The following is a 20,377-nucleotide window of genomic DNA, read 5'->3' as shown; positions in this document are numbered from 1 at the left end:
GACTTTGGGGCAGAAATAGTGGGGCAGTCTTAGAATGCAGTTTGAATGGAATTACAGTGGCCATTTTAGGTATTTTCTGCAAGCTGAATACACACAGATTATTCATTACATCAATTCTGTGTGTATGTATATGTAGCCCTGAAGGTATTGCTGATTTGTAAGAGATGCTGAAACATTAAAAAAAAAAAATCACCCAGAAAAGTCACTGGTCAGCCTGCAATGTTTTGTTCACTCCTATTGCAGAGCCAGCATACCTTGGCTAACAAACTCTCCAATCCCTGAGTTGTGCTAACATTGCTTCAAAAGTGCTGATTCACAAACAAGTTGCATGCCTTGTGATTGTCAAAGTCAGATTCAAGGCTCACAGAATTTGTCAGACCACTGTTTATTAGCAAAGCGCTTTGCCAATGCACCCAGATATATATGAGCCCCCTGCGAAAGCTCAAGCTAACTTATTTATACAGAAGCCAAAGCCAATTTAACATAGGAGACAAAAGGAAGCAGAAACTGACAAATATACATACATATCTTATTTGCATACTAACATTTACCAATCTCCTAGCTAAGTAGGAGCTCTAAGTTAATTAGTTTGAGGACCCATTGTCTCACACTCCTTAATGTTTTTCTTCCTGACAACTATATTTCAACAAACTCTTCAAGCAGCATTTCTTTAATGAATTATAATTTCAATATAATTCATTCTACTTTCACATGATCCATTTGAAATATGGGTGAGAAAATTATAGCTCAAAGTGGCAAGAAAAAGAAACCTGAATATTTCTAAGAGGGCATTGCAGATTAAGCAGCACTGACCAACAGTTTCTGTGGTGTGAAAAGTGACTGTCAAAATGCCATCATGGAGTTTCTCATTTATTTTTTCTCAGTGACTTTTCCAGCTCATGTTTGCTCAGCTTGCAAGTCAAAATTAATTTTTCTCCTAGCCCTACAGATCCAACCGAGGCTGTGAAAATTTGTTCAATCTGCCTCGTATGCTGTAACATGTAATAAAGATTCTGCAGGTGGAATTTAGGTGAAAATATTGTTGTTGATCTGAACTAGTGTCTCTAGAGGTTAAAAGCCAGTTCACTGCATCACTGGGTTCCCCTTTATTTATTGCTGTTGTCTTATTTTTTTAAACCAAAACCTCCTGGAGAGTTCTTGGGAATTGTTCTCTTTTAAACATATTTATGGCTACCTAAGTGGATGTGCATTTATCCTGCAGTGCAAACACATGCTTCTATAGTACCTTCTGTTCCTCTTGATATCTAATCATCTTCTTTGGCAAAGTAAATAATAAGAGACACTCAGATCAGATTAAGCTTCCAGTCCCTTTTTAAAAGGATGGGAGATCAATACCATTACCAAAGCCATTAAACAGTCCTTAGCATTTCAGCTGTGCTTCAAAGAGCTTACTACCTAAGTAACATCACACCACAGTCAGCACTAATTAGTTCCTCTCTTGGCAGGCTCATCAGAGAGGTTAAGGACTAAATAGACCATGGAGTCTGAAATCCTCTCTCGTCCTGAGAGATGGCCCCTCTCGGTGAGGACTGAGTCACACCAGTGGAACTGAGAAGAGGAAGCGGATGTTGCTGCTGCTCAAGCCGTACTACTTCGGTGCATAAATAGAGGACTTCAGATGTTATGGCTTTCAACGAGCTCTCATTCAAAGTACTAAATTCACTGCGTGCTGAAGCAGCAGGGTATAGCAGCTTTTGGATGACTATAACCTGCCATGTGTGTTGTAAGACCCGAGGCAGAGGGCAAATGATTACAATGTGCAGTCATCTTCTAGAAGTTCATAGTGGCTTAAGGTGATCTAACTGCTGCCATGGAAGGGAGGAAGGTGTGTTCTCTTGTTAGACCAAGAGACTAGAAGCCAGAATCTGGAGTTCTGTTCCCAGCCACTGACTCACCTATGTGGCCTTGGGCCAATCACCTAATTTCTCTATTCATCAGTTTACTTATCTGTAAAATGGGAATTACAATACCAATTTTGCAGTTGTGTTGTGAAGTGTAATTAACATCTGTAAAGTGCACTAAGATTCTCAGATGAAAGGTTAGCGAAGGGCACAGCATTATAATTGTATTGAATACAAAGTATGAAAACAGACGCATTCACTTGGCATTATTGTTCTGGCTATGACATCAGTAGCAGCCAGTCTGAAAGCTCCATCTGTATCCCACTCTCTGTAGCCACTTTGCAATTATGTTTCATTGTACAGCAATTTTCTTCAACAACTTGTTGGTGGTTTCTCACATCAAATGAATTATTCAGCAGCAGATTGCGTTCTTGACTTTGACAGTACTAGTACCTTATGTTCATATAATCCTTCAAAAGTACTCTGCAAACATTTGTTACTAAATTCTTCAATGCACCTGTGAATTATGCTACTATTGTTATGCCCACATACACATGAGGAAACTCAGAGAAATTCAATGACATGCTAAAGTCACGCAGTGAGTCACTGGTGAAACCAGAAAGGGTAGCTGTGTCCCTGATAACCAAAACTGAGACACGTTTTGCCTAGGACTGCCTGAATCCTAGTTAGAGAAAGCTCCCTTTCTTGAGCAGGCAAACCAAGATTCTGCTTTGCAACGTGACTCTTTAAAAAATGGCATGGTGGGACTCCTTGCTTATTTTCTAACTGATTCTCATTCAGATGTGCTCACACTCCAAGTGAAAAAGATGACTTTTCTAACTGACAGCATCACAAACTCAGCTTCAGGGCTGAGTCAAGCTGCATTATTGTTTGCAATCTGCAGTCCATGTTCTACCCTCATTTACACCTGGGAAATCCCATTCTCTTGTCCCTGAAACAACGATATTGATGCCAAGTCAAAATAAAATAGATAGAGCTCTCCCAAAGCTATGGTGACCCTGCAGGGCTAGCAAGCGTAAAAAGTAGTAATGCCATGGGATGATGCCTAAATACAGGCCTTGTGAGCTCACTAGCTCAGCTTGCTGATCTGATGTCAAGAGACCAGCCCCATGAGCTTATTGACTCAGTGACTGAAGTTTGTTGGTCTGTCAGAGGACAGTCCACTGTGAGATCACTTGCTGAGCACCTCCAGCTTGCTAGGGCGATTTCAAGGGTGGGCCTTTGTGATGTTGTTGCCTCAGCACCTTTACGTTGGTGTGATGGGGTCTGAGCAGCACAGGCTTTGGTGCAGTCTCTTGGTCAGAGCCTCTAGCTTGTTGGGCTGAAGCCAGGGCACAGCAGGTGACTGGCTCGGTACTCCGGTTTTCAAGGTGGATGCAAGGCACAGACCTGTGAGATCACTAGCTCAGATGCGTCAGCATGCAGCGCTGCCAGCCCCAACATTCAAACATCATGAGCAAACTCCCCCAATTCCAAAAATCAGAAGATGGTAAAAAGAATGTTTTTCCTTCTGGTCATTGGCCTCCTGATGTTGGCATGTTCAGGGGTCACATTTTAAAGTTTTCCTTCACATTCCATGAGGGCTAGACGCTGACTTTTTGGGGGGGTAACAACTGGATTCCAGCAGCCAAGGCTTTAAGCAAAGCACCGAATATCACAATGCGATGCCATGGGGAGAGGTGGCAACGCCGACGCGTTCAGCTGAAATCAGCATACAAGTCTTTGTGAGTCACCGTTCCCTGCTTGCTCCGCTGGTGCCAAGGCGCTGGCCTTTGCCATGGGACCGGCTCAGCATCATTGCTTAGCTGATGACATGGGCCAGGATCCTGGGAAAGGGCTCAGCAGCTGTAGCTTGCTAGGCTGATTTCAAGGCATGGGCCTCTGTGAACTCCCTGGCTCATGACAACAAGGTGCAGAGAAGACTCGACTAGATGGATTATTGGACTAATCTGGCATGGAAGTGCTTAAATTCCTATGAACATCCACAGGGAGCAGCTCTGGGCAGGAGGTAAAGTACTTTGTGATGTAATACTGAGGTTTTCATAATCTGCAGCAAGCTTCACTGTAACCCAGTGCTATGGGGCTGTGTGAAGCAATGCTAAATCTTTACTTCCATGAGGGTTTCCTGAGCTGCTTGCAACAATTTATCCAGCCAGCTGCCTGGCTCAGGTTGTCAGAACCCAGCGAGGGATAAGACTGGCTGACAAATCAGTTGCAGTCCAGCCAATGTTGCTTGAAAGATGAGAAAATGTGTGCGCTCAGCAGCTACTTCCCCACTGCAAAGCCCACAGCTGGCTTTGCTTTGCAAAGTCCAAGGAGAGCTTTGTCCACAGGGCCGGCTCTAGGCACCAGCAAAACAAGCAGGTGCTTGGGGCGGCACATTTCTAGGGGCAGCGGCATTCCGGCGCCGGCCATGCCGCCCCTAGAAATGTGCCCCAGCTCACCTCCGCTCCGCCTCCACCTGCTCCCCTGAGCACGCCGCCACTGCTCCGCATCTCCCCCCTCCCTCCCAGGTTTGCCGCACGCCAAACAGCTGTTTGGCGTGGCAAGCCTGGATGGGAGGGAGGGGGGAGAAGCCGAGCAGCGGCACGCTCAGGGGAGGCGGCGGTGGTGGTGGAGCAGAGGTGAGCTGGGGTGGGGAGCGGTTCCTCTACCCTCCCCCCGTTACTTCCTGCGCTCCCCCCCCACCTCCACTCCGCCTGCTTCCCTGAACGCGCTGCCTCTCCCTTGCCTGAGAGGGAGGGGGGAGAAGTGGAGCGGAGGTGAGCTAGGGCAGGGGGGAAGCCACAGGAAGCAATGGGGGGGGGGGGAAATGCGGCACGCCCGGGGGAGGAGGCGGGGCTGGATATTTGGGGAAGGGATTGGGAAGGGGCGGAGTTGGGGTGGAGCCTGGGGCGGGGCATGGAAAAAAAAGCAGGGACAGCCAAACATTTTTTTGCTTGGGGCGGCAAAAATCCAAGAGCCAGCCCTGTTTGTCAATATGTTTCTTTCTGGGTAAGCTAGAGAACACCAAAAATCTACCAGCAATTAAGCTACATGTATAAGAGTAGTGTCTCATAGCTCTCCCCAGCAGCCCACATGGAAATATCAACAGGGTTTCTATCTAGAACCAGAGGTACGGGTCCCACTGCAGAAGAGGAAGAGTAGAACTATAATGTGGGTTTGAAAAGCTGCTCAAACTGCATTGGGTCACTTCCTTGAGGATAAGCATCCCCATTGCCAAAACCAACCCCCACACTTGGCACTAATTGTTCCCTGTGGTGGCAATTTGAATTGATCAAGGAGACTAAACTCCCTTCTCACTCCTGGGAACCGGACTGAGACCCAGCAGCTCATTTCCTGTAGACCCCCAAACAGCCACCAGAAAAACAGATGCTAAAAGCTCCCCTGTCACTTCCCACCACCTGCTCTGGATTCAAATTGATGACCCACAGTACAGGGAAAAGCTCTATATCCCTATTAGTGATCTCCTGCAGCTGGCTGTTGAGTTAAAAATAGTCCAGTATGCTAATTGGTGTGTGTGTTGACAGAAATAAAAAGCAGCAAAATAGGCAAAGGGATGTATAAGCACAGAAAAAAACTATACTCAAAGGTTTGGTTCAGATAAAGCAAACCAAGCTTAGCTGCTTATCCAGACTAGGAAGGGGAAAGTCCGCTCCAAAAATGTTACAGGTCACCTCCACCCTAAACAGTCAATCACCAGTGGCAGACCAGAAATGTCTTATTGTCCAAATTTACTTCAGCTTTGTTACATACCTACCTGCACAACCCTTCCTTCCTGGAAGAAATGGCTGGGACCAAACTGTTCCTCTACCCATATTTACTTGCTGTAATAATTCTTCCTGGGGCAGAAACCTAGCAGCCTATTACCTCCTCCAGCTGATCTCCCCCATTCCCCTAAGGAGGCAGCTGTCTGTCTGACTACTCCCTCCTACATTTTGACCCTTAGATGTAGCACAAATGCCCTAGATGGCTGAGTCATCCAGAAAAAGCTAGAAGTTGGGGCCCAGAAACAGATCAGGTGGTGGCTCCTCCATCTTTCTTACCCTCCTACCATATCTTCTTTGCTCAGTACCTCCCAGACCACCTCTCCCTCTTCCCACAAGGGCTCTTATGACACTGCCATTAGCCTCTCCCTAGCTTTCAGGGCAGCAAACATCACTCTCTCTCTCTCTCCCCACCCCCGCTCCAAGGATTGGCTCCTTAAGACTCCTCTCTAGCCCATAGAGGCACCTCCTCCGCTATGTCTCTCACACATGTTCAGCAAGCCCCATGCCCATTGTCTCTCCTTCACCTGAGCCAGGCAGAGATGCTGGTTTTCAGGTTCTTAGATACTCATGTTCCCCTTTGGTTTTCTCCTTGTTTCATTGATGAGCAGATGGAAATTTCAACATGCAGTTTGAAAACATTTTAACACTAAACCAAAAAACAAAAAAACAACCCCAAACAGAGAACCCCATTTTAAATAACACATTTGTGCCCAGTGCAGCTTGATTGCCATACAAAAATTAAACCTTGGGAGACCCAGTACATCAGTAATTAGCCATCTGCCCAGCCCTAATTTTCAGTGTATCACCTTCACTCTTGTTCTTATTGACAAGCCCAATCGTGTCTTGTGCACTGCTCCCCTTCAGCCCTCTCTGCATGAAGCAGCGTAAGTGACCTGATGTAGTTTCAGCAGCCGTTCAAACCCACATTATAGTTCTACTCTTCCTCTTCTGTAGTGGGACCTGTACCTCTTGTTCTAGATAGAAACCCTGTTGAAGCAGTGTAAATCCAGCATGAAGTGCCCTTAATTTCATTCAAATCAATGGGAATTGAGGGTGCTCCTCACCTTGCAGGGTCTGACACTACATTGGTTAAGTGCTAAACAGGCTCCCCAGCCCTTCAGAGGCAGCTCCCCTCCTTTTCGCAGCAAAACTGATTTTCCATTTACCTCTGGCAAGCCAGTGAGGCTAAGTTTCCAGCCTGCTGTATGTGCAAACACACACACAAAATGAAGGTCCCTAGCAAGGAATTTCTACCTGTCAGTTCAGCTGAAATAGACAAAATCATTTCACGTTTGCAGGTGCTCTTTCTTCTCCATCAACAGTAATTACAAATAGCAAAAGCACGGTCCTGTTGAGATTTTTAATACATTCAGTATCCTTCCAGTTAGAGTGTGGGATTTTTCTTCTTGCTGCCTTTTGTATCTAAAATGTTGTCATGCCAGGTGGAGAGAGAGGAGGCCTTTTCTACTCTTCTGAGGTCTGTTCATGTCAAGAATGTGTGTGTGAGTGAGACAGACAGTGAAAGCGAAGCTGCTTATGATCAAGCTATTGAGATTTCATCATGGCTTGCAAATCTCCAAGATTCAAATATGTAATATTGGCCTTTTTAAAGTGGGACAGGCAAACAAATGTGTATGTTTAATATCAGACAGCTCAGGTCATTTGGAAGAGGGGGTGAGCTTTTTCTATGAAGGGACATGATCGAGTAGTTTAGTCCCCACCTCCAAAGATGCGTGGTGGGGTTATTTTTTTTAACAAAACTCAGTATGAACAGAAATGGGTTCAGATAGTTTCTCTCAGTTAATTTCAGGGCAAACTGTTGGATTACTGGATGTAAACCTAGTCCTGTTATTTCAAAAACTCAGGCACTAGAGCACTGACTAATGCATGAAAACTGAAATTGGCCATAAATACAAAGCGAACTGACCAGGCTAGTTTCACTGTCCAAGCTGAGTGAAAGGTAAAAAATAAACAAACAGCGTAAATCAATTAATTACCAACCCCCTTTTTTTTTTGTTTGAGCCTCCCCTGACAAGGAATTGGCAGATGGTTGATCCCACTCTGCAGCCGATCCTCCTGCCTCACCCCCCAATACCTATAGTTGTCACTTCCCTTATTTTGCACATTCTCTTTCTCTCTCTCTCTCTCCTGGCCTTTTCTGTCTGTTTTCTTTTCCTCTTCTCCCCATGGTCAGTTTTATTGGATTCGTGCTTGGTCTTTCTTGTTTTTCTCCCTCCCGGCTGGAAGCTCTTCCTCCCTACTCGCCATACAGCTGCTCCAGGTGGTGCATCCAACTGCAGCTTGTGAGACCAGTTTGCCTGTGGTTTCACAGCTGAGTGGGAGTATGGGGGCTCTGTGCTGCAGGGGCAGAAAGATGCCTGGCTCAGCAGGATGCTTCCTGAGGGTCAGCTGCATTGGGGACCCCTTCAGGAGCCGGGAGAGATGACAGGAGGCAGTCAAACAGTCACCTGCTGCTTTACCTGCGGCTGTAGAGGATGGGCCTCCCACTCCCCTTCTTCTCACCCCTGCATCCTCATGGAATTGTTTGGTGCACGCGCACACACAAGGTGGGGAACACTGCCATAAATGATGAAACAGAACAGCCAGTTAAAGTGGTTTCCATTTTAATTCCAGTTTATGGTAATCATAACCTAGATCAGGTTTATTAACTATAGGAGTTTTATCTTGACAGAATCCTTCAGATGTGTATGAAGTTTTCTATGATCTCTGTGTCCAGATTTTGCATTTCTGATGTTGAAATTTCACAGTACTAAATACCAGTCTGCATGGCCTGAGGTAAATTTGGGTCTAACATGAGTAACAGCCAACTTGTCATGAGGCGTGATTGTGAATAGTGGAGCTGACAAGACACAAGGCAACATATATTTGGCCTCACTCAGCTCCCAAGGAGAATACAGGGAGTGACACTGGTGATTCACTCTTCCCTCTGAGTCAGTCCTGCACCAGTGCACGAACATGATGCTAGGGGGGCACTGAGCTGCCGGGGGCACTGTGTTTCAAATGAGATATAAAACCAAGGTCCTGGCCACTTGTGGTCATTGAAGATCCATTGGTACTTTTCACATGAGGATGGTTGCTAAGCCCAATATCCTGGACAAGTTCCAATTCAAGTATCACACTCTGCCTCCCAAAATACCCTGTGCCGCTCCAATGGTACGCTCCATTTCCCCACCTATAGCGGTTGTCAGAAGGGCTGGGTAGCTGGCCAAGATTCAGCCCTTCCCAGGCAGACTCAGGAAACTAGTGAGAATCAGTAGGGGCAGGGGGGAAGCAGCAGGCTTATTGGATAATTCTGGTTATTGCAGAGTTGCTACCATCTGTAAAGCTTGGCTGATGCCCAGGGAACAAGGAATGCTGGGAATAGTTCCTATGAAGTCTTCCCTTCCTGTAATGCACCCTCACTCCCTAGGCTACAGCACATCGAACAGGCAGCCACCTGGTACTTTTCTTTGTTCCCTTCTAACCTGCATTCAGCAGAGCCACTTTGCTGCATGGAAAACATGCAGCCTCGCACTAGCCTCTGAGCGTGGACTGGAGCTCTCTTCCTTAGAGCCCTTTGCTAGGTAGGGGCAAGATCCTGCCCCAACTCACCAAAGGCATGCTCAGGGGACAAGGGTAGCAGAGCTGTAGTAGCCTGGCTTTAGCTCCAGTAAACATCCTGCTAGCATGGCAGAGGGGTCCTGAGGCAAGGCACTCTGCAGTGAGCACTGCTCCATAGCCCTACTGCCTGCTACTCATTGCTGTATGGACGGAGGGAATCTGGAGGCCCTGCTTCTTTGCTCCAGTCTGTGGAAGACCAGCAAGCCTGTTAGCTGGGTCCCCAGTCTAGCAATCAATGCTTGGGAGTGTTCAGTGTATCAGTCTCTGTTCCCATGCAGTTGTGCAAGGCGCTGGTGGGGTGAGGAAGGGAATCAGTTTGCTATACCCTTTCCCCCCCAGCTCACCTGTGCAATGCAGGGCACAATTTTTCCCTAAGCCAGGGAATGCAGGCAGCCAAGAGTGAGGATAAGACAAACTAGGCCAACCAATTAATTTCCTTGTTGGTGCACAGTTGTATCTTGCTTCCACACCAAAGGAATCCTCTCCCCACAACCATCACTGTAATGAAAGGATGTTTGTATGTACCACTGCCTACAGTTGGACTGAATCTGAAATACTCAGCTGGGTGGGCCCATTACTGCAACAGCTGAAGAAGAGTCTCTTTTAGCTCAAGTGACAAGAGCCTCTGGTTCTGGAAGCGTTTTGGTTCTGAGGTCTTTCCCCACTTTCTCTACAGAGTCCTGAGTGGCCCCACTGTGCTTGATGACTGGGTACTATATTCTTATCAAGCCGCTATGAATTCACCTGGCCTAAGTTGCAGATTTGCAGGGATTCATGCAGACAGGAAGGTGACCTCTCTTTTCACCACCATCACCCAGGTAAGGACAAGCCTGCAGAACCTAATGTGCCAGACCTTACATAACCCAGAGCATTTAGAAACCTAGGAACCCTAAGAGAATCCAAACGGGCATTTCTTTCGGCTCTAACGTTGGTTGCAGTGACACAAACATGAGCCTCATAGAGCCTCAACATTAAGCCTGTGATGATATTAATAGCTTTGCTAATGAACTCTGAAGCAATGGATGGGCTTTTGATGACAGGGAGCACCACCCGAAGCATCCCACATGGGGCCACTCTCCGCCCTCCCACAACACCTCCTGTTAGTGGAAATAGCCCTCCCAATCTTTCAAATCACAGCACTAAGTATGAAGTTACACACAGGAATTCAGTAAGCGTGTGTGTGTATAGAGGCAGGTGAGGGAAGAGGCAGAAGGGCCATGTGATCAGCGACTTCCATGAAAGATTGCTGTGAGCCCAAAGAAAAGGGAACAACCAACAGACTGAACTGAAATCTTAAATGTGGAACAATACATAGCCTCTTGGTATGTCACTTTACCCACCACCAAAATGCAGCCACCTCTAGGGTGGAATGGCTCAGCTGTCTAATACTGTACAGTGACACTATATTACAGTTTAAGAGAGGATCTGAAGCACATTGTATACAACTGGAACAGGTGGGGAAATTCCAAGGGGTTAGCATATAAGTGCTCTACTTGGAATTTGGTCAAGACTTGGGGGTTAATGCCCTCAGACTAATGAAAGAGTCATCAAGATCTTCTATGAGCACAAGTGGCCAGGACCTCAACTTTATGTCTCTTCTGAAAAGCAGCAACCTCTTATTTTTGATGTAAGTGAAGGATTGTTCCACTCCTGTGCCCCTCTCCTCAATTGTAATGGTCCTCATGTGTTCGGAAAAATTCTGCAGCCTGTTTGTGTTCATATATTTTCTCACATACTTAAAAATGTTTCTGTGACAAAGGGAGGAAGTCTCTCCTGCCCCCACAGCTGGAAAGTCACCTCTAATCTCATTGTCCTTTTCCCCTGCTGTGTATCCTGCCAATTAAACTGGGTCTTATTTTGCTACAAATAATCTGGCTAGACCCTCTGGTCTCTTTCCGGCTTAGCTCTTGTTCTGTCCAAGTCCACAAACTTACATCTTCATTTGTTCCCCATCACCAGCTTAGACCTCATTCTCTGGTCCTACTCCTTCCCCCAAATAGCTTGGCCCATGGTCTGTCTTCCACCTCCCTCTGCCTGGCCTTTGCCTCCCACCAGGTAACGTGACTGAGTTACAGTATTCATATACTGCCTGCAAATAGACCCACCTCAAAAGAGTTGGGGCTGTGAGGGTGTGGAGGGGTGAATGCACACACCCCACCCCAGTAGTTCAAGTTCAGGGCTTGAGTGTGTCAGAAGGGACCAAAAGTAGGTGTCTTATTAATTAAAACTGGCAAGTCCACTGCCCCACTCCACACAGACACGCTTTCCGTGCTTCCCTGCAGCACCTAGCAGGTGACAGTGAGGGGATGTTCATCCACTCTTGCACACACTGCAGGATTGTTCCTGATTGCTGCACCCTCTGAAGCTCTGGGGCGTGAGCTGTAGTCGAGCAGGGACACTGTGTGGAATAGGTGGATAAATAACTGATTGCCATCTCTGTCCCAGTCATATTACATTTGCATAATGAACTGGTGTATCATAAAGGTTTCACTAAGGGCATGGAGGGTCAGAGCTGGTTGCAGGGTCCCATTATTGGAGTAACAAGTGAGTATTTTGGAACCCTATTTAAAAAACAGACAACCATCCAGGGGCTAGTTAGACCCTTTGGAAAGCTTAGATTTTGAGTTTAAAAAAAGTAAAATGTGGCTACTGTCTCAGTATTTTGCTAACTAATAGTTTATTTAAAGGATGAGGACTATAGATATGGTACATATTTTGGTCTTTCTGACAATTTGGGGCCCCCTGAAGATTGTTTGGGGCTGCAGTTGTCCCCTTTGCCCCCCAGTATCCCCAGACCTGTGGAAGATTTAGTATAAGCTCCTGGGGACAGGGACCTTGTCTTCTAAAGTACTGTACACCCTTCTAGCACATTAGCCAGACAGCCTTCTAGCTCTCTCTTTCTATTACCCTATATTCACTGAGGTTCAGTGCGTGGTCATCTAAAGATCTTCTCTCCTTAGTCTACCCTCACCCTGGACTTATGATGTTGGTGGCAGTGGCTCCAGTCTCTTTACCTGCTTACATCCTGGCCCTGGCGAGTGGAGGCAGGGCCGGTCCTAGGGGTGGGCAAGCAGGGCGGTCATCCTGGCTGCTGACTTTAAGGTGGCACCATTGTGCTGTTATGGTGGGCGTTTTTCTGAGCGATATGTTTCAGCTGTTCTGGATATTTAGCTACGCTGACCCTCTACTTTGCCCAGAAAATACAATGTATCCATTGACTGGATTGGGGATACTGGAGCCCACTTTCCACATCAAACACATCAGTTGTGCTGTACACTGCTCACTTCCATACTGACAGCTGGGAGACAACAGCCAGTTCACATGCAGCTGGCTGAGTGAAAGCCATGACTGCATGAGGGGTGCTTAGTGCACCATCTGGAATCACTTGTAGGGAGGAGAGAAGGGTTGTTTCCCAGTGGATGTGTGTTCACAACACTAAAGGACCCCCTTGTTGGCAGTTTCAGCAAAAAGACCAAAAGCTGATGGGCCATGGAGACTGAACATCCTGCTGACCCCCGAGATGTGATCTAAGGGGGAATTTGGGGAAGTTTGGACTGATGGTACCTGTTCTGTGAAGATACAAGTCTTCAATCCAGGATGGTCAATCCTGTACCTTTCACAAGCATTAATTTCTCTAAAAGGAAAGAACACAGGAAGCACCAACACAAGCCAGACAGACTGCAACCTCAATCCAGTGTACTAATAATACTTAGCACTGTATATTACTGTAACATTACTTACAACATTAACTAATAAACCCTAACACCCCTGCGAGGTAGGGAAGTGCTATTGTCCCCATTGTACAGATGGGGAAACAGAGGCACAGAGAGGAAAAGTGACTTGCCCAAGGCCACCCAGCAAGGCCTTGGCAGAGCCAAGATAAGAATGTAGGTGTTCTTGGCTCCCAGACCCATGCTTATTTCTCTAGACTATGCTGCCTCTCTGGAGATTAGGAACCCAGGAATCCCTTCTAAAAGTAATGTGTGGAATTGTTGACCATTCACAATTTTTATTGGCAGATAATTATTCCACAATTTAAGCCCCATACTGTGCAGTGCACCTCACACCTTTCCGAGTTCCACAGCACTCCCAGAACCCACTCCCCCAGCATTGGGGCTGCTGTTTAGGAGTATCACAGGGTGCTCTGTGCTTTTATTAAAAGGATGTTTAGACTGGCTTTAATTGGCATTGGTTCTGGAGTGCGTGAACTCCTATAGGGCCTTAAAATACAGAGCTGGAGAGGAAGACACAGGGGAACTGGTGAAAGGGGAATCTGCTTCCCCTTCTGAAGTGGCCAACAGCTCTCTTAGTTTTCTGGCTCTGTAGAATTCCAGTGATAGCTACCAGTAGGAAATGCTTGTCTCCAGTTTGTTGGTTGGTAAATCATAGCCTCAGAGATGTTTTCTTCAGTGCAGCATTGCAGCAAGCAGTCAGCCCAAGGCTAAAGATGTGCCTCTCATCACTTCCTCCAACCTTTTGCCACTGTCCCGGAATCAGGCAGGCTGCAGCCACTGTGCTCTCCCACTGAGGGGACTGGGTTATGATCACTGTGCTGCCAAGCAGCCAAACCCAGAGTGCGAGTCTCTTCTAAAACTGGGATTAAATTAAGAGCGCCGGAGGGAGGATGGAGCGATGGGGACAGGGTGAAGCAAATGGAAAGATCTACCCAAATGAGCATCTGGGAAGGAAATGTCCCCCTGGTCACTGAAGCAGGTTCCTTTTTACAAGGCTTCTTTCTCCCTCTGGGAACATCTGCTAAGCTTCATCTCCGTCAGCTGGATATAGCGTATGACATTGGTATCTGCAGGGAAAGAGGACACATGCACCCACTGTGATTACAACTTCCAGTGAGAAACTTACAAAAAGCTACACACGCTCCTGTTGCTGTTCGTCATGACTCCTTTTTATAAATACTGCACCTGAAGTTACCAGGCCATAGGAACTGCGCCCCCAAGAATGGCCCTCTGGTCCAGTACCCTGTCACCTGTATGGAACAGAAATATGCTCTTTGCTCACTATCCCCGCTCTTAAAATCTTTTTTTCCAGACCTCGGTGAACTCTTGCTCTGACTATTGTAACCTTCTCCTCTCCCACCTGCCTTCTCCCAGTCCATTCTAGCCAATACCCTAAAGTCATCATCTCCTATTGCTTTCTGATAGAGTTCTTTCTATGGGCTTCCTGTCTCTCAATCCGTCATATTCAGGTTCCTCATCTTCATTTACACAGCTCTATACATTCTTGCCCCACCTACATCTCTTCTCTTACTTCTTTCAACTCCCATGTTCAATTTATCTCCAGCTTCTGGTTGTCCACTTTCTGCCAGGCTGCCACTACGCCTAGAAAGTATCCCTCTTTTGGCTGACCAAGTTACCTCTCTCTTCTCCTTCAAACCCACTTCTGAGAATCCTTCCTAGCTTCTCCCCTGAAATAGTCCCCACACTTGCACTATTGTTCTTTCTGCTGCCGTGTCTGTTTTGGACAGTAAGTTCTTGGGGGCAAGGAATGTGTCCTGTTCTCCATTTGCAGAGTGCTGTGTGAGTCTACAGTGCGGTATAGGTGAGAAATTGAAAGCCTATTTCCTGGATAATTGTGCACTGCTACAGCATGTATAATGTGTGTGGTTTCTAATCCCTGACCCCAGCTGTGAGAGGATCTGCTTGCTCGGAAGCATGAGGACTGCTATCCTGTGCGATTACTTATCTCTAGATGGTTTCAATGCACACACTATTCCGGTTCATATGTATCTAATCCTTCCTTGAATCCCCTTGAAGTTCTTGCCTCAGTGATGCCCAACAGCCCTGTAGCCAGATAGCCTTTGCTTAGTACAGTGGTCCTCAAACTTTTTACCTTGTGCCCCAGCCCCCCGTTAGTCCTGTCCGCACCTCCCAGAGCCAGGAGCAGGGGTAAGTGGGCTGAGGCTGGGGCAACAGCTAGGGGCAGGGATGGGGCCAGGAGCGGAGCATCGGCCAGGAACCAAGGCCAGCAGGCATGGAGCTGGCAGCCAGGGCGACCAGCGCGCAGCTCTGGGCACAGAGTCAGCAACCAGGGCCCCATGTGCGGGGCCAGCAGCCAGGGCCCCATGTGCGGGGCCAGGCGCTGGGGCCAGGCGCTGGGGCCAGGAGTGGAGCTGAGTAGCGCTTCCTCCTTGCCCCCCGTGGAGGCTGGCCTGGGTCCCAGCTACGCCCCCTAAATGTTCCTCTGGCTTAGTGGAAGGAGAGGGAGGATGTTTTCACCTACACAGCAACCAAGGACAAAGTTGGCTGAGAAATAAGAATGCAAAAAGAGACAATTTTCATTGATATTGTCATTCAGAAATGGCTCCTTGCTGCCAGTCTCCCTTATAAGGCCAACCAAGGCCAGTTTAAGTAAATTTGAGGCCCTGTGAAATCAGTCAATTAGGCTACTGTGTGCCAGACCCAAGATTCAGTGTGCAACTTCCTCTCCCCTCAGCTCCTCATGACCTGCCCAGACCTGCTCTACTACACCAGCTGGGGGTGGAACCTGCAAAGGGAGAAAAGAGGAACAGGTAACATGTCCAACACTGGTGGGTGGGTTTGTTGTGTGCACTGAGGAAATTGTGGATGGCAGGTTTCCTGTAAAAATGGGGAGGGGAAAATGGTGATATGCCCCAGCCAGGCCTGTTGAGATAAGCAAGACACATCCAGATACCCCAAGGAGCTCCTACTGAGTAGGAGGCAGCACCTGAGCACCACTGGGAGGTTCTCAAGCTCTCCCAGGTAGGATGCGTTCCCCCTTTCAAGAGTTATCTTCAGCTGCAAGGTCTGGCAGCTTTGATCAAGTGGTCATGGAGACTAAACTATTTCCTCACCTTATGCAGGTCAGGTCTAAGGTACATTCAGAGGGCAGCATGAGGAAGCTGTCTGCATTATATCTGTTCTGTGGATAAAGCACTTCCATGTCCTGGGCTGCTAATTCAGAATATTTCACACTCTCTTTAGGTCCTGAACTAAAACCCTGGAACCTAAAAGCCCTAGACACTGGGAAATTCCAATGAGGGTCTGGATCTGAATGTTGCAGATTTGACTCATCTTTCTAAAAAACAAAAGCAGTGAGAATGTGCAACGTATGTGACCCCAAATAGAATGGGGAGGACAATACCAGCTCAAACACCCTCTTTGTCCCCTGCACCCTCATTCAAATATCCATATCCTATGCTACTCCAGGAGCTGATGGTTTACAACCTGTTTGAGCCTCCCTTTTGCACACATCTTGCACCTTGAATGTCTGCCCAGTGAAGGTGATAAGTGATAATTGAATAAGCATGCTAGGAAATCAGACCTGCCCAGGCTCGTAGGGACCAGCTGGATGCCTGATTGAGGGAAAGAGGCAGTGTTCAGTGCATGATTGGGCAATGAGAGGCCACATCTCCCTCCAGCTTGATGGGTAAGGGAGCCAGTGACTCATGGCACAAATTCACCCACATGGAAAATTTCTCAAATGCTTTCTCCTATACCTCAGGAGCAGAACAGGATGTAGCAAGGTATGTGGCAGGAGACATTCTTACTGAAGGTTACCTAGAACTCTCCCAGGCAAGTCATGACATCGTCTCTCAAGCTCACACTTTTGTCAGAGAAAAATATACACAGCAGTTGGTTACAGAGCAAACAGAACCCTCTCTCTCTCTCTGCCTTTCCTTTGTTACTAACTAATAATTCTCTGCACATTTTACCTCCTTGTTTTGGAACACTTCAATGCATTGTATAAACACTAATGAATTAAGCCTCGTGAGGGAGGGAATGATCACTTTACAGGTGGCAAAACCTTAGACGCAGAGAACTCAAGTGCCTTGGCCAAAGTCTTACAGCAAGTTATTAGCAGAGCTGGATATAGAACCCAGACTTCTTGATTCTCAGGACTGTGCTCATGCTAGTATATAAAGATACCCTCTAACGGAAAGTCTATTGCCTTTCTTGTGGTTTTGGATTAGTGACTAGATAGAGCCTAGTGGTTAATGGTCTGTGGTATCATGACTGTGACCTGTTTTGATTCCCAGTCCTCCTAGATCACACAGATAGAAGTACACAGAAGGCAGACTCTGTGGCTAGAGTGCTACTCTACTCTGTTGGAAAACTGGGTTTTATTCCCAATCTTTGTATTTCCCTGCTATGAAATAAATAGAAGGGGCTGGGTCCATGTAGCCTAATTGTTGGCATTCTGTGTGACCAGAAGGTCAACTCAAGTTCCTTCTTTACTCCCAATTTCTATATGCTGTGACTAGAAAGAGCGATGGATAGGAAAAGGTAGAACAACATATATGGTGAGCCAAGGCTTCTCTGAAAACAAAGAGGCTCGTAAGTAAAACCGATATTTGGTTGCTTCAAAGTTCAAACCACTTTCAACTCTGCTATGTGCTTTTATCAGCTTCTGATCACAGAGTTTATGGAAAGCTGCAGATTACTTTAATTATGTAAAAATTGACTCCCCTTTCCAAATTGTCTCCTCTAATGAGGGGAGTTACACAATTCTATTTTATTCCTTTCAGCTCTGTTTGTGATTGAGGGGGGAGGGTAGAGAAAAGACCAATCCCAGCTCTGCTAACCTTTGATGGGGAATAAATAGCCTTAAGGGATTTGCTGTACTGACAAGCCTTTAGAACAGGGAAGCCCTGTGTGAGTGAATTCCTGCTTGCCATTTAAAAATTCCCTCTGTCAGACAGAGTAGTTTTCCAGTGATTGATCTCTAACTCACCCCTTATTAGAGAGAGATATTGCACAAAACAAGATCATACTAATACTCAAAGTGCTTTACAACCACTAATGAACTGACCCTTCAGAGGTAGGGAAGAGTGCTTATCTCCATTTCACGGGGGGGGGACTCGGACAACAGACGTTAAGTGACTTATCCAAGAGCATACAGTGAGACTGTGGCAGAGCCAGGATTAGCACTGAAGTCATCTGACTCCCATTACTGTGCTTTAACAACCCTATCCTCCTTCCTTTCTACGTACACTCTGAATTACTTCCCTTTCCCCTACTATATCCCCCAACTTTCAATAAACAGCCATAAATAAAACAGAAAAATGACCTGAAATGTCATAGTAATTGTAAATAATACTAGAGAGGGATCCAGGCTGCAGAGTGCAGGTCCAGAGCTGTCCTTCCCCTGAATTAAAGGCAGTTTGGGCCACCCCCTAAGTATCATTGTAGCCTGCTGTGGTGCTTGAGGCTATTGCTGTTGAATACTTAGGTATTTATCTTATAAAGAGATGAGCGCAACCAGACCATGTAATATTGCAGGGAATAAACAGCAGAAAAGCATGCAGTAAAACTAGGGGAAAACCGATTCAGATAATATAAGGACAGACTGGAAACTTTGACTGAAATTTGAAACTCCTTTGAACCTTAAAAAGAGCAGGATAGCTTTTTATTTGACCCCCACCCCCCCTCTTTTTTTTTTTTTTTGGATGAGGCTTTGCATTTCCTGGCTCTGGCTGGAACTGAAAGCAGGAGGTAAAAACTATAGATTAGATGGGGTAAACTGTGCCTTTAAGCACATTAACTAAGCAAGGGGAGCGTGCACAGCTGTACTGACCAAAGGCTTGAGGCATTCTGTCCATACATGGCAGATGGAAACAGAATGCCGATTCCAGCACTCACTACACCTATTATTATTATTATTTTATTTTTTAAGTGTACGCTCATGCTTGCCTTTTCCTCCATGTCCTGACTCCAGCTGGACACAACTCCTTTGGGGCATCAAGCACCGGCAGCTGTGTGAGCCAGCCTCCCTGCTCCACCTTCTGCTCAGGGAGCACTAGCTGCAGCATTCTGCCAGGACTCGGGGCCCAGACCAACTCCCTTTCCACCCTCGTGCTGGAGAAATCACTCTGGGCTTATGTTTGTGTATGGCATCTATTTCCATTACGTTTTCCTTGGATCCTTATAACTTTTCCCTTATTTTCACAGAACTGCTTTTAAGAAAATACACTTCAGTGGGTTTAATCTCTATGCCTACGTGGAGACATGACATAAACTCTTCAAATATATATGTCAAAGGGCAGTCAAAGCTGGCACCAGGAAGTCATGAATAATAGAGCCCGAAGGACAAAGCTGCCCTGTGTTACTAAAGCCAACAGTCCTGGGCATGTGCTCAAGAGCCCGTTACTTTTGTTTGGAAAATGTAAACACAATAGTTACACTACTGCCCTCTGATTTGGAGTCCGTTACTACAAGGGCCAAGAAATCTTACAGGCCGGTTTAAATATGCAACCATCGTGCTGGCAGAAAATGAAAGGTTGTTGTTACTGGGCAAATAGGTGGTGGGTTCCGGAACAGGAACCTAATTGATTCCATGGTAAAAGTTAAAGAACATGGACTGGTGATTGGGGGAGAGGAAGGTGCCTGTCTAGTGGGGCACAGAGAGAGACCTGCCTCCACTGAGATGATGGAAGGTGTGGATGTAAGCAACTCCAAATGGTCTCCTAATTTTCCTTTGGAGAAGATGCAGGTGTGTTCTCCTGATGGTCATTTTCAGAGATACAGGAATCCCTGGGACTGAGGCAGGGAAGGCAGTGTGGAGATACACACATCTCCACACAGTTCCCTTCTTCTTCTTCTTCTGTAAAAAGAGGTTGGAAATCTCCTTTACAATGGTAGCATCCCTGCAATACCACCATCTTCCAGGCTCTGCTGAAAAGCTAATACCTTCAGACAATGTCCCTGCAAAGCTGCTGTGCTACTAATGAATTCTTGAAAGGAAATAGAACTAGACACAGTAGGACATATTCATTCCTGGTGAAATTAATGCAGTTAAACCAGAGATGGATTTGGTTCCATGAAAGGAAGAGTAAAGGCTGTCAGTGAGAAAATCTTGTGGCTACCAGTACCTGCTGGCTGTCGAGACCTTGCTTCTTTCAAGTAGTCCAGTGCCTTGTTGAAGTCACCGAGGTGGTAGAATGCTACGCCTGATCGATAGAGAGCCTTGAAGTTCTCTCCTTCCTTCTTAAGCACTTTGAGGCAATACTCCTTGACTCGCTCATAATTCACCAGCTCAGCCTGGAGCAGACATGCTGCAGGACATGAGAACAGGGAGAGAGAAATGAACAGGGGCTGTTAGACTTTTATTCCTTCACCTCCCCACAGT

At 46.6% G+C, this 20,377-nt stretch overlaps 1 protein-coding gene across 1 annotated transcript in view; it reads right to left on the bottom strand.

Annotated features, from left to right (window-relative positions):
- Positions 1-8,260: 8,260 nt before the first annotated feature.
- TTC9 (tetratricopeptide repeat domain 9) overlaps positions 8,261-20,377 on the bottom strand; it is a 39,224-nt gene continuing 27,107 nt past the window's right edge. The window contains exons 2-3 of the mRNA XM_073348506.1: positions 20,121-20,303; positions 8,261-14,075 (exon numbers count right to left, since the gene is read on the bottom strand). Of these exons, the coding sequence (XP_073204607.1) occupies positions 13,996-14,075; positions 20,121-20,303 (263 nt within the window). The 3' untranslated portion in view covers positions 8,261-13,995. The remainder of the gene's footprint in view (positions 14,076-20,120; positions 20,304-20,377) is intronic.

Source organism: Lepidochelys kempii, chromosome 6 (assembly GCF_965140265.1).
Source record: "Lepidochelys kempii isolate rLepKem1 chromosome 6, rLepKem1.hap2, whole genome shotgun sequence".
In the NCBI taxonomy this organism is placed as follows: Eukaryota; Metazoa; Chordata; order Testudines; family Cheloniidae; genus Lepidochelys; species Lepidochelys kempii.
The sequence above is the reverse complement of the archived record's forward strand: the minus strand, read 5'-3'. Positions and strand labels throughout refer to the sequence as shown.